At 44.3% G+C, this 15,044-nt stretch overlaps 1 protein-coding gene and 1 non-coding gene across 2 annotated transcripts; both read left to right on the top strand.

The window, feature by feature from the left end:
- The first annotated feature begins 220 nt into the window (after positions 1-220).
- Positions 221-5,898, top strand: LOC135491588 (uncharacterized). The gene is made up of 2 exons (XM_064777560.1): positions 221-753; positions 885-5,898. The coding sequence occupies exons 1-2, from the start codon at positions 221-223 to the stop codon at positions 5,896-5,898; spliced, it is 5,547 nt and encodes a 1,848-aa protein (XP_064633630.1).
- A 2,191-nt stretch (positions 5,899-8,089) lies between these two features.
- LOC135491806 (U2 spliceosomal RNA) lies at positions 8,090-8,279 on the top strand. The gene has a single exon (XR_010447919.1). It is a non-coding gene; the product is annotated as a U2 spliceosomal RNA (small nuclear RNA).
- Positions 8,280-15,044: the final 6,765 nt, after the last annotated feature.

The following is a 15,044-nucleotide window of genomic DNA, read 5'->3' on the forward strand; positions in this document are numbered from 1 at the left end:
CTGTCTTCGGCTCACATCCGGCTGGTGCGGACTTGGTCCGCGGGGGTCGAATGGCGCGCTGAAGAAGAAGGACGGAGATCGAATTTTGTAGCAAAGAATTCCTGAATAAAGCGGAAGAACTGTTATGTTTTATATCGTCTAAGAGTCTAATAACCAAGTGGTAGCAGAGCGTAGTTATCAATATAGTATAGAGACTTTAAAGCATAGAGTTCCGAAAAAAATGAGTAAAGATCGAGCCGACCTCCCGCGCCCTGGCCGCTCGCAGGACGCGCCATCAGAACAAGACATGCAAGTTGCACGTGTTGATGTACACGATGTACGTAGCGAAGGCACGCATACAGAAGACGGTGAACAGGATGAGTATAACCTCAATGGATTGCATGCTGATGATGATGATGAGCGTGAGAAATGTTCTGAAAAAGAGGTGAGAGAATGGAAAGCACAGAAAGCTGTAGATAAAGCAGGTTTTACAAAGACAAGAAGAAAACTGGCGTCGTTGCTGGACGATGTGTTGGAAGAGTTAGGCCTAGACACCGATAGGGATACATCCTTGAGTGAAGATGCCCGTAATCAAATAGAAGCAGCTGCCAAGAAGGTTGATGATGCTCAAGAGAGGGCGATGAGAACCATGTCGAAGCTGACCTACGCGTATTTAGACAATGGAAAACTTGAAGATTTCGACAAAATCTCTGATGAGATGGAGAAGATTGCGCAAGAGTATGACGACATAAGCAAGAAACTCGAGGAGTTTATGTATCAACGAAGAAAAAGCGTGTTGAGGAAACGCCAGTAGTAACCAGCAGTCCAAGAAGGCCGCCCCCTAGTGTTACCACTGCCAGTGGTACCAGTGACACTATCACCAGTCGTGGTACTACCACTACTAGCAGCAGTAGTACCAGCCCAAGCTCAAGACCAGTTGCTGCAGCGGTCACGACCAGCAGTTCCCGTAGAGTCTCATCCGGAAGTTCCAGTTCTCAGGCCGTTGAGTTTGATCCTACAAGGCATTTAACCCGCGTTACTATCCCCAAGTTTAGTGGTGATAAGAGAAACTACTCAGCATGGAAGGCTGCCTTCACTAGTTGCGTCGATGAAACCACTATCACTGCAGAGTACAAGCTGTTGAGACTTAGAGAATGCCTTACTGGTGAAGCTCTGAAAGTTGTTGATGGGTTGGGGTATTCAGCGTCTGCATATGAAGTTGCTAAGGATCGCCTGGAGAGAAAATACGGAGGCCAGAGGAGGCAGCTTATCCTGAGACTGGATGAGTTAGAGAAGTTCAAGCAAGTCCGTGATGGGAATGCAAAGGATTTAGAGAAATTGGCAGAACTATTAGATGTCATCACAGTTAATTTGAAGGATGCGCACCAGGAATCTGAATTGGGCAGTGGCAGTTTGTTTCTGTCAATACAGCGGAAACTGAGTGAGCTTCTCCTTGCACGCTACCACAGATGGGCCTATGATAAAGCAAAAGAGAAAACTGTGATGTCCCTTCGAGAATTTGTAAATGAAGAAACAGAGTTTCAAGTCAACGCTATGGAAGCCATCAATGGTGTGAGGGATTTTCCCAAGAAAGACCCAAGAAAAGATAGGAGCTTTGTCACGTCACAAAGTAGCACAGACCGTCAATCACAGTCACACTCCGGAGCCATGGGAAAATACACCAGATCATGCAATGTATGCGGTTCAGAGCATGGAGCATGGGAATGTGACAGCTTCAGGGCGATGTCAGTGGACCTGCGGTGGAAAACAGCCAAAGAAAAGAAACTTTGCTACAGATGTCTTAGCGGTAATGGTCACAGAGCAGAAAAGTGCCCAAGGACACATCAATGCAAGATAGATGGCTGCAAACAGACACACCACCGGTTGCTGCATGGAAAAGCGAAGAGAGCTGAATGTCGTCGACCCATGGAAGGGAGTGGTAACTACCAAGACTCAGATGAGAGCACAATGGCAACAGTGACACTGGCTGCAAAGAACTCGAGTGAAATCGCGCTGAGAACCGTTCCAGTCATAATAAAGCATGGTGGAAAAAGAATAAAGACTAACGCCTTGCTAGATGATGCGAGTACATCGACCTACATAGATGCAAACTTAGCTGCAGAACTCGGAGTGCAAGGGAAAATTGAACAAACCACAGTTAACGTCCTAAATGGAAAGCTGAAGACATTCACCACCATGCCAGTTGAAGTGGGAATAGAAAGTTTGAATCGACGAGTAGATATGAAGATTTGGGCAAAGACAGTGGATAAAGTCACGGGTGATTTAAAAGCAACAGATTGGTCTTTGAAGCAGGATCAATATAGCCATTTGAAAGATATCCAGTTTCCAAAGATTGGTAAGAGAACCTCAGTGGATCTCCTGATAGGTGCAGATTACAGTGAGCTACATCAAAGCATTCGAGACGTCATTGGTCGACCTGGTGAACCAACAGCGAGAGAGACAAGACTGGGATGGACGTGTATCGGTCCGGTAGGGACTCCCTCGGGCCAAAAGAGGGAGGCAACCAACATGGCTCACAGCTTCTTCACCAAGGAGTCGCCATTGCTGCATGAAATCAATGATAACCTGAGAGCATTTTGGGAGATAGAGAGCATCAGCAAAGTGAATGAAGGACAAACCCCCTTGAATGAGATTGATCGGAAAGTGCTGCAGAATGCCAGATCGTCAGTCAAGATAGTAGAGGACAGATATCAAGTGGCCGTACCATGGAAGGGAAACCACCTCCCAGCAATGCCAGATAGCCGGGAGATGGCTGAGAAACGGCTGATATCAACAGAGACCAAACTGCAGAAAAATCCAGAGCTTGGAAAAAGTTACTCCCGAGTCATTCAGCAATACCAAGAAAAGGGTTACATTAAGAAGATCAAGGATGATGAGAGAAATAGTCATCAGTGGTACCTACCACACTTCCCTGTGGTCCGTCCTGACAAGAGCACAACAAAAACAAGGATAGTTTTCGATGCCTCGGCGAAAGTTGACGGAGTCAGTTTGAATGACAATATAAATACAGGACCGAAGATCCAAAACGAGCTGTTCGAGGTATTACTGCGCTTTAGGAGGTACCCAGTTGCTATTGTTTGCGACATAGCGGAGATGTACCTGCAGATATCCTTAGAAGAAGAAGATAAAAGGTATCACCGATTTCTGTGGCGGGACCTAGAAGACAGGACAAGAGATCCAGAGACGTTTGAGTTCCAGCGACTTGTTTTTGGAATCAACAGCTCACCGTTTTTGGCACAGTTGATTTCTCAAGAGCATGCAAGAGCCCACCAGACACAGTGCCCTAGAGCAGCAGAGGCAATTTTGAAGTCAACTTACATGGACGACACTCTTGACTCAGTGAACGATGATGAACAGGGAAAAAAGCTGTACAGAGAGTTATCAGCATTGTGGAAAGGAGCTGGGATGCATGCCAGAAAATGGTTGTCCAACTCACCCGAAGTTTTAGCCATCATACCAGATGAAGATAGAGCTTCAGAGATTAATTTGGAGGAGGGATATTTGCCATCAGTAAAGGCCCTTGGAGTGCTGTGGAAGGCGGAAGAAGACGCGTTCTGTTATCGGCTGACACCCCCTGCTGCTGATCTCAAGCTTACGAAGAGGAGCCTACTGCGAAGAATAGCAACCATTTTTGATCCCCTTGGGTTGATGTCGCCATATGTTATACAAGGAAAAATCATCATGCAGGATGTATGGATGTGTGGCGTGGAATGGGATGAAGAATTGCCAGAGGAGATTGAAAAGAAAGCTTGGGATTGGATAGTTGAAATCACAGGGTTGGCCCAAGCCAGGATCCCTAGATGCCTACAACTTGCTGAGGAGATGACAAGTTTCCAACTTCACACCTTTGGTGATGCCTCAAAAGATGCATATGGGACTGTGGTGTATGCAAGAAGCACCTATGCCAGTGGAATGGTAGCCACAAGGATTGTAGCGTCCAAGACCAAGGTTGCACCGTTAACCTCAGTGAGCATCCCGAGACTAGAGATGATGGCGGCGGTCCTAGGACTTCAACTCAGTCTGAGCATTGTAGCAGCATTGGCCACCAATGTCAAGGAGGTGGTGTTTTGGAGTGATAGTCAAAACGTTCTCTGGTGGATAAAGCGACCTAGCAGAAAACTGAAACCTTTCGTTGCCAACCGAGTAGGCCTGATACAGCAACATACAGACCCTCAACAGTGGAGATATGTGCCAACCAAAGAAAACCCAGCAGACCTGCCTTCAAGAGGTGTAAGAGCAAAAGACCTAGCAGAGTCCAGCCTATGGTGGGACGGCCCAGAGTTTTTACAGAGGGATTCTTCAGAGTGGCCAGAGAGAGTTGTTGGACAGGGAGATGAAGTCCAGGATGAAATGAAAAATGAGAGCAGTTACCTCAGCTTGGAAGAAAAGAACAGTCTAAAACAAGTGATGAACCTTGCAGATACAAGACTAGACCCTTCCCGATTCTCCAGCTGGCAGAGATTGACACGTGTTCATGCATGGGTGCAGCGGTTTATCGGAAATTGTCAGGCAGCCCACACTGAGAGGAAACAAGGAGAACTAGAAGTTGAGGAAGTAAAAGCGACTGAGTTACTCTTGATTAGACAGTGCCAAAAAGAAGCCTTTGCAGAGGAGTATAGCGCGTTATGCCATGGAAGGGAGCTGCCCAAGTCCAGTCAAATAGCTGGCCTGACAAAATTAGATGCCGACTTCTTACTTCGTAGCAACAGTCGTCTAGCTTATGCTGATAATCTGTCCTATGAAGCCAAGTTCCCGATAATACTACCGAGAAAACACCACGTGACCCAGTTACTGGTGAGATTCTACCATGAAAGAGAGAATCATGTAGCTGGGACAAACAAGATCTTGTCAGAGATGTCAGCCAAGTATTGGATTATTAGAGGTCGAGAGGAGATCCGGGATTGGGAGGCTAAGTGCGCAGCCTGTGAACGTAAGAAGGCAAGAGTAACGTCACAATTGATGGCCCCCCTGCCAAGAACAAGAGTGAGTCCACCAATGAGAGCCTTCTCAGTTTCTTCAGTCGACTATGCTGGACCGTTTCTTACTAAGCAAGGACGAGGGAGAGTACAAACTAAGAGATACCTGTGCCTATTTACTTGCCATGCCTCGAGGGCGGTACACTTGGAGATGGCATATGCTTTAGATACCAACTCGTTCCTGAATGCCTTCAACAGATTTACTCACCGTAGAGGCGTCCCAGTAGAAGTTACTTCAGATAATGGCACGAACTTCGTTGGGGCTAACCGAGAATTGATGGAATTGGTCACCCAGCTGGACCAAGTGAGAGTAACTAGAGATGGAGCAGCGCGAGGAATAAAATGGAGGTTTAATCCGCCACATGGACCTCACTTTGGTGGAATTCATGAAAGTCTGGTGAAGAGTGCAAAGAAGGCGATATATGCTGTACTTCAGAAAGCAGACATCACAGATGAAGAGCTGAGCACTGCATTCACTGGAGCTGAAGCCCTGCTCAATTCCAGGCCGTTGTCTTACCAGTCAGCAGATTCCAAGGATGCTCCCCCTATAACACCTAACCACTTTCTATTTGGTCAGTGCGGCGGACAGTTTGCCCCAGAAGAGATAGATAGCTCAGATTTCAACCCAAGACGACGATGGAGGAGAGTTCAGGAGCTACTGAAGGAATTTTGGTCCCGGTGGTTAAAGGAGTGGCTCCCTCTGTTGCGTCAGCGCCACAAGTGGAGAGATGTCAAGAAGGATTTAGAAGTAGGAGACGTTGTACTGGTGGCAGATCCTGGATCAGTGAGAGGAGATTGGCCAATGGGACGAGTAACAGAAGTGTTTACCGGCAGAGATTGTCATCGTCGAGTGGTCAAAGTCCAGGTTGGCGAGAAGACTATGATAAGGCCAATCGTCAGGTTGTGCCCCCTGCAGTGCTGACATGTTTGCTTGCTGTCGCCTATTGGTGCGTGGTGCCCAGTCCATGCTTGCTGTCGCTTATTGGTGCATGGTGCCCAGTCCATGCTTGCTGTCGTTATTGGTGCGTGGTGCCCAAGCCATGCTGGTCGCAGATCGTTCGTGCATGGTGCCCAAGCCATGTTAACCATCATCGAGAAGTGCCTTGCTCGAGGACAGTGACATTTAATAGACTTACCATTATGGATATCCTTTTTGTGAAATGGACACTTGGATACGTGTAAAGACCTTTTTGAAATAGTGCTTATCAGTCACTATCCGGACAATGGTGAACTTAATGAAACAACAGAAATTCTGAATGCTAACAATCAGTTTGTTTAGACTTAATCAAAATGGGTTGATAATTAGAATTGGGAGCAAAATTGCTTGGGGTTACTTGTTTTTCATTAAACCATATCAACCAACACGTTACAGTTTTTTTGTGGATGACAGTATTCAGAGTTTCAACCGTTTCATTCTTTGTGCATAATTGTGGAAGTTGAGAATTCTGTGTTCCATAACAGATGGACAGACGGACAAAAATTGGCATTTTCAAAGAGTATAGATGGAATAGTGATTCACTATTGGATATATTCTATAGACAGTTGATCTGCATTAGTCAAGCTGAACCTACTGTAAAGTCAGTCAGGATACGTTACCGGAAATTATTATGGACTGTCATTTTATGAATATTCCGGGTTCAGCTGGTATTTGTTAACAAAACGTCATTTCACTTTAAACTCGGCATAAGCCTTTTAAGCATAGTTTTTGAACAACTGTGAGTCCAGTACTCAATAGGTTAAATTTGGGGTTCTATCAGTTGGGACATTGATTATCAATAGTATACACATGTACATAAGTTTAATAGATTTGATTACCGTTAAGGTTTTAACGGGGAAGGGAGGATGGATAGGAGTTAATAGTTTCCCAGTAGGATGTGACTGTCTTCGGCTCACATCCGGCTGGTGCGGACTTGGTCCGCGGGGTCGAATGGCGCGCTGAAGAAGAAGGACGGAGATCGAATTTTGTAGCAAAGAATTCCTGAATAAAGCGGAAGAACTGTTATGTTTTATATCGTCTAAGAGTCTAATAACCAGATCCTTTCGTAAAATCTCTTTTATTATATCTATGTACAGAGTACACGCGTACCATCTGGGTACAGCCTAATTTTAAAAAGTTTGAGAAGAAAACCATCTCTTCCAACTCTCTCATTTTGTATTTTGTAACTCGTATAAATACCCGTATCCGTTGTGACTATCATAGATTTTATATTTCTAAGTTTAAAAAGTATTGGTGTCAGTATCCCGTCTTCTGCACTGTAGAAGAAGGGGTACTGGAGCTTAAATTGTCTATATAATCATGTTAATTCGATTGTTTTCTGTTGATCAACCGTCATATAAACTCATTTGCCTTTTCTTATTCTAACTCGACAAATCATTTAACAAAATTTTAAACAGCCGTCAATCCTAAGTACTATCATCCTTATTAAATTTCATTGGCAGTGACATGATCGGCTTTGTCCACCGATCACGTCACGTGACTCCTTTGAATCAGTTCTTCATCTTTAAAGTAATCAATGCTATTGTAAAATTCAAGAAGGCTTTATCATGCCTATTTTTAAATTGTATAAACATTGACGGCTTTAATCTTCTTTCCTACGGTTGATCTAGTTAAACAATTGAGTATTATTATTATATCGTATGTTCAATTTATGTTGCTGTAATCATTCAAGTATTGTCAACTTTTTCTATAGGCGCGTGTGCGGGCCGGTAATCGACCGTGTCGGCACGCGTGCCTCGTTGTTCCATTTTATAAAATTAATAAATTTCCAATTCTCTTTGTAAAAGGGGTGAGTCTGCGGTCTATTACCGTGCAGGCTCGCGTCAAGTAGTATTTCATTTTTACTACACTTTTCAAATATCCGTGTTTGCAGCAATATCTCGTTATGTAAATAAAATTTTAACCCGTTCTCTTCCAGTTGTTTCCCTTTTTACAGGAAAGTCTAACTAACACTTTCCTTTTTGAACACAGTGTCGCTACTAATACACTGTTTTAAATCATCACCCCCTTTAAATCCTAGTTGTAAATTAAATCTATATATGTAATCCCCGTTAAAATTCAGCCTTCAGTTACTAGTATCTCTGTATGTAAAATATATATATATTCAATATGTGCAATAAATTTTATTTATCAAAAAAAAAAAAAAAAAGGATCTGTTCTTATCAGCTTAATATCTGATACGCACCTCATTGAGGTGCTTCGATATTAAACTGATTTTTGGACCTCGGCGAGATGTCAGGGGCTTGCTCCGCTCTCACCACGGGTTGGCCTGGTATTGCAGTACCTCCAGGATCGGCCCATAATAAACAAACCAACAATAGACCTTTCCCCAAATGCCCTTCCCCATTGTTAACTTCCCTTTCCCATGCCTTACCGAGCTTGGGAGGGGGAGGGGGGGGGGGGTGCAGGGGCCAGGTGATTCAAATTAAACTAAATATGTATCAGAAGCTAAGCAGATCAAGAACAGATACCGGTACAGTTGTGTGTGGGCATTAAATCAAGGCAAGAGTTTGGTCGAATAACCTCGCGTCCGAGCTCTGTCTGGCGCCTAAATGGCTTCCTGGCCGCAGACGACCTCCCTGGTGACGGGAAGCCCCTGTGACGATATCGATGACGTCACCGCAGCCAGGTAGCCACGTGTCCCTGGCGACAGTGGCGACAGTGGCGACAGTGACGTCAGTGAGGGCTCAAACTGGCCGTGCTCGACGTTCAGGGCCGAATTTGGCACTCGAACGGGGGGAGGGGGGGGCACCCGCCAGTCGAAAGAGCAGCGCCAGGCCTACATGAAACGCGTGTGAAAAGGTGGGCATGCTTGGAATAGTTCTCCGTCGGTTGCCGTTGGAAGATTCGCTTGGAAATAACTTGCTCACCGCCTCGATTGGCTTGTGTCGTTCCGCGCCGTGTTTGCGACCTACATTCAGACGCCCTAATCGGACGGACTCACCTCGAACTCCCAGAGCCCGCGAGGCCACTCACACGCCCAGAACAGCTTGGCCACTGCGGGACGAGGCGCGTCCTTCGACTTTCTAAGGAACTACTGTGCTGGGGGGGGGACACTCCTCGCTCCACGGACAATTTGCCTTGTCGATTCCCGAGGACACTGGCACCTGCAACGTCGTCTGCTGCCATCTGGCGTTGACCAAATCAACTACGTCACATGCAGCCGAAACGTCAGGGTTTGGACAATTCACGCCGTTTGCAACATGTAGAATTTTCGAAGCCGACGCCGGCATCGCTTCTCGGCCTATTGGCTAAGATTGATAGTGTCGTGAAGCAACGCTAGCCCGCTCGGGCGTGACATCTAGTTAAGTATAATCGATATTTACTGACATTTTCATCGATTTGCAAGGGAATGACGGAGGAATTCGGTCCCATCGCGGACTGTTACGTCCTGAGGGACGTAGTCGATAGGACAGTACGTGTTCAATGCCACTTTCAGGCATTCCGAAATGATGTTGTTAACGTTCTCAAGGAGTTTGGATTAAAGAAGGGCCATGACATCACAAGCATTTACCAACGGGAGAATAGTCGTGACTATTACGTCGTATTCGAGAAAGACACTGTAGCATGGCATTTTGCCTGTTTAGGACAGGTAGTGGCCAAGTGTTGTGACAAACGTGTCATTGTGTTTTCCTCCGTGGGACAAGAGCTAATAAAACTACGTGTGCATTGGTTGCCAATTTATATAAGTAACGTTTTTCTGGCCAGTGTATTCGGAGATCTCGGACAGGTTGTGGATATAACTAATGAACAGGTGCAGGTACAGAACTATACAGTTGAAACCGGGATAAGATCAATCTCTATCAGAATCCACGAGCGACACAAAGGGTCAATTCCGCACAGGATCCGGACATCCGATGGATACTCAATGCTTATAACCTGCAAGGGTCGTCTTCCTCTGTGCCTCAAGTGCGATCGGATAGGGCATGTTCGGGCGGACTGCCCCAAGAACAGGAACGACCGGTCCTACGCGGGAGTCGCATCATCAACACGGGGAGAAGGAGAAATACGTCAATAATTCTCTGGATCCAAGGCCAAGGAGCGTGGTGTCGTCGAAGGAAACTACTCGGGTTGTTAACTACAGCAATCCGGTTTTTGAGGAAGGGACCCAAGAAGAGAGCAGGGAAACGGCAGATAGAAGAGGAAAGGGTGATGACGTGAACGGAGGAGAGATGGGTGACGAAAGTGTAGACATGAAGTCCGTGGAAGATGAAGGGGAGTCCGGGGATCTTGAGGATCAACTAAAGGAAGCAGAGGCTCAGATCGAGATCGAAAGGCTGAGGGAAGAGGAGGCAGAGATCAAAAGACGGAAGAACAAAGGAGACGGAGAGGAAGAGGATGGCCAGGCCGGTGACGCCCACCCCCCCCGCCGCCAAGCCGAAGCGTAAGGAACGGAAGGCTAGGAAGTCGAAGTCGAAAGAAGTGGCAGAAGTCCAGGATACGGAAATGCCGGAGGCCCTGGCTGTGGAGGTTGTGCCAGAAACGCAGTCCACCACGGAAACCCCTTTAGTCGAATCTCAGGTGGTCAACGCTTCTCCGTCCATGCCTTTGGTTGATAACGCGGAGGATCTTTTTTCGGGGGGGAGTATTCCCCCAGGCCAGGGGTCCCCTAAACACAAGCGTTTGAGGAAGGATGGGGAGGAGGATCTCAATTTCGCGTTCGATGAGGATGGAGTGTTACAAGAGATGGACACACCCGCTGTTTAGACTGGACTATGACTTCATATGTTATGAATATCACGCCTACGGACGATTCTCTTGAACATCGGATTATCGTTTATGCTAAAAACTCAACGGATTACCGACCGCCACGGACTGCCCACGGACTATTCTATTGGATATATCTCCCTCGGGAGTTCTACTTTGGAGGTATAATTTTATGCCGTTCGGCTTTATTGTTAAATGTTTGTTCTTCTGTTGCAGTATACCATATCTGTGATTATATTTTTCTTTCAGTTTTTGCCTTGCCGTAAAATATAATGTCTAATATTTCTGGTATTTCTTTTTCAAGCCTCAATTGTCGGGGCCTTTCGAGTTTTTCCAAGCAGCGCTTGATTTCGGATTTTCTTCTCCAATTTGAACTTGATTTTATATTTTTGCAGGAGACCAATGTGGCTTCTCTTTCAGTGGCGAAAAGGATTGAGAGTTTTTTTGGGGCGAAAGCCTTTTGGTCTTTTTCTACTCATAAGAGTACTGGTTCGGCTATTTTTATATTCTCTTCTGATGTTTTTACTGGTAATTTTGATTATGATTTAGATGGTCGACTTATTTATCTTGATATTGACGTCAGAGGGTTGCAGCTCCGACTTGTCAATATCTATGCTCCTTCTAATGAGGCCGAACGTAAGGCATTTTTATCATCACTATATACTTCTTTTAATACAAGCCGTCAACTCATTCTGGGTGGCGACTTTAATTGCGTCACGTGCACTAGTCTGGACAAGGTCGGGGGGAACCCCGTCCGAGGCCTGATTGGTGCAAGTGAACTTCTTTCTTTGTGTCAGGATTTTTCTTTGTCAGATGTTTTTAGATCCCTTCATCCGAGCACAGTGTCAACAACTTGGCATTCAAAAGCCGTGCACTGTAGGCTCGATCGGTTTTATATTTCTAAGTCCTTGATGCATAGCGTCCAAGATTTTTCGGTGTGCCTTACGACATCGTCTATTTCTGATCACGACCTTATTGTTATGAAAATTATTCCGGCGAATTTTGTCCAACTTGGCCGTAGTTATTGGAAATGCAATAACGCCATTATTTCGGATCGTATTTTTATGAAGGCCTTTTATGTTTTTTGGTCTCAGAAAATGACTGGTTTTGTTCTCTCTTTGGATAGCTGGGATAATCTCAAGTTGGAGATAAAATCTTTTATCATAAATTTTTCAAGGCGCAAGACCAATGTTTCCAATTCCGTTATTAATTCTCTTAAAAAGCAGTATTCTTTGTTGCAAAAAATCTCGCTATCTTCTTCTAGTCCGCAAGACTATAGTGATCAGATCAATGTTATTCGGGAGCAAATCTCTGTTTTACATAATAAGAAACTTTATGGTGTTTTTATTCGTTCGAAATGTGATTTTTTAAAGGATTCTGAGAAACCCTCCAAATATCATTTCATAAAGGAAAGGAAGCGTAGTGAAAAAAAGGTGATTGGCAAGTTGGTTGTTGATGGTCAGACCCTCTCCGATAATGATTCCATTTCGGAGGCTTTTTGTCAATTTTATTCTAACTTATTTTCGGAAGAGGAGACGGACCTCCATTTGATGAATGATTTTCTTTCGGATGTCCCCCAACTTACTGATTTAGATGCGGAGCTCTGTGACGGGCCTATTGTTTCTCAGGAAATTTTGTCTGCACTCAAGGGCATGCAGAATAATAAATCGCCCGGGTCTGATGGTTTAGGGAAGGAGTTTTATCTTGGCTTTTTTGATTTGGTAGGCCCACTGTTAGTCTCCCTTTATAGTCTTATTTTTGATCAAGGTGTTTTGTCCGAGTCCCAGCGACTCTCTTATATTTCTTTGTTGTGTAAGGATCCAAATAATTCGGAGAATATGAAAAATTGGAGGCCTATTTCTCTTTTGAATATTGATTATAAGATTTTGTCCAAGGTTTTAACTACTCGTATAGGCAATGTCATGCCATCTATTGTTCATATTGATCAGACGTCCGGTATCAAGGGGCGATCTATCACGGATAATTTACATTTATTACGCAATATTTTTGATTTTGTCACGCAAAGGGGTGTCCCCTGCGCTTGGATTAATTTGGATTTTTTAAAGGCATTTGACCGGGTCTCACATCGGTATCTTTTTGAGGCGCTTTCTAGTTATGGTTTTAATGACTCTTTTGTCAAATGGATTCGTATCCTTTATCGGGACGTTTGTTCTTCGGTTATTGTCAACAATCATGTTTCTAAACCTTTTTCTTATACTCGTGGCGTACGGCAAGGTTGTAGTATTTCACCACTATTATTTGTTTTATGCTTAGAGCCAATGGCTATTAAAATAAGGAAGGAAGAGGCCATTGAAGGATTAGCCCTCCCCGGCCGGCCCGGGGGTGTTAAAAATGTTTTGTTTGCCGATGACGTCAGTGGTGTGGTCACCAGTGACAGAGGAATGGCCGCTTTCATGAAGATCGTAAAATTATTTTGTCTCGCTTCTGGTTTTTCTCTCAATCTTATTAAGTCCAAAGGGTTTTTTCTTGGGAAGTGGAAGTCACGGAGTGACCATCCCTTTGGCATTTCTTGGCCGGACAGGGTTAAATTACTGGGCTGCCTATTCGGGTACACTGTTTCGTGGGATGATATTTGGGGTCCGATATTTCAAAAATTTCTCAAAATTCTTAATTTTTCCAAGTTATCGGGTCTAACTTTAAAACAGAAGTCTATTATTATTAGTACGTTTGCGTGTTCAAAGATATGGTATTCTGGTTGTGTTCGTCCTATGCCGAATTGTTATGCCGATAAATTTCAATCGGCAATTTTTAAATTCTTATGGCCGAGTGCCCACTTTGAGCCCTTGGCTCGGGCAACTCAATTTTTACCCTTTCTTTCTGGCGGTCTCGCCATCGTTAATATCAAAATCAAATTGGCCGCTTTGGCAATTAAACACATGTTTCACTATATCTCTAATCTCAATTCTGCGTGGCATCCTTTCACTAACTACTGGTGCGCGCTACATTTTTCTAAATTTAATCCCCTGTTATGGACAAATTTGTCACCACACGGTTCCCAATACTCCCCCTTTTACAAGCACGCTGTGCAATGTTTCGATTCCTTTCATTCAAAATTTCCTGGCTTTGACCCTTCCAAAGCCAGTGTTAAACTCATTTATTCCTTATTGTTGGGGTCGGTGACAAAGCCACCTCGGTCTATTGCTTTGTTCCCGGCCATAAATTTTAAACCTATTTTTGTAAACTTGCATGATCGGTTTATTGACCCCGCATCGCGGGACGTTTCCTATAGGCTGATCATGCAAGCGTTGCCCGTCAATCATGTTATTTGTCAATGGTCTCGTGGCCAGTACGGGACTAGGCCCTGTTCTTTTAATTGTGGTTTTGGTCACGAGACTTATCAACATCTTTTCTATTATTGCTCCGTTGTACAGCCTCTGAGATCCTTCCTCGCTAGATTTTTCAAACTCTTTGGCCAAACTCTAAAATTTGATTCAGTATATTTATTAAACATTTCCGTAAAAGACCCTCATTTAAAATCTCTGTTACTGTACCTCTCTTCGGAGTACATTCGTACCATCTGGATACAGCGGAATCTCATCAAGTTTGAAAAGAAAATTATCACCTCCAATTCATTAATGTTGTATTTTATATCTCGGTTGAACAATCGTATAAGTTGTGATTTTCACAGGTTTCCCTTGCCTCTTTTTAAAAAATACTGGTGCCAGATGCCCATCTTCTGCTCTGTGGAAGATGGGGATTCTGGCACTTCGGCTTAAAATATAATACATTTCTTTCTTTGAGTGCGCATGCTGGCCGGCCAATAGACGCTCGGGCATGCGTAACTCGTTGTCCACTCTTGGCAACTTCATTCAATTCTTTGTTAATCTCTTTGTCAGGTCGCGTGTCTGCGGTCAATAGCCATGCAGACACACTTCCAATAGTATACGCAATTTTGCGACTTTGTAAATCCTCCTTTAATACTGGTGCCGGAGGCCCGTCTTCTGTCGAGGTTGGGGTTCAGGTGCTCAGATCAAGATGGTTTTAATCGGTATTCGTTCGATTGTTTGAGTAGTTCTGCAGTAAAAACCTTTTCGTCCCCATTAATATATTATGTCAATTCATTTAAGATTTTAAGCAGTTGTCAATCTAGAATTATATCCTACCTCTGATTCGTTGGCTGTGGTGTGAACGGTTTTGGTCCGCCGAGTACACCGCGTGACTCCTCTGAATCCTCTTGTAATATCATCCATTCAATCTCTCAAAAAAGGCTAATTGCCAGTAATTTTCCATAATAAACATTGACAACTTTTCCAACCTGCAGAATTTTTATACAATTGAACGGTATTGACAGTTTCTGTATGTAAATTAATGTTGCCGTACTGATTTTCTTTCATGTTTACGTT

This window comes from Lineus longissimus, chromosome 7 (genome assembly GCF_910592395.1).
Source record: "Lineus longissimus chromosome 7, tnLinLong1.2, whole genome shotgun sequence".
In the NCBI taxonomy this organism is placed as follows: Eukaryota; Metazoa; Nemertea; class Pilidiophora; order Heteronemertea; family Lineidae; genus Lineus; species Lineus longissimus.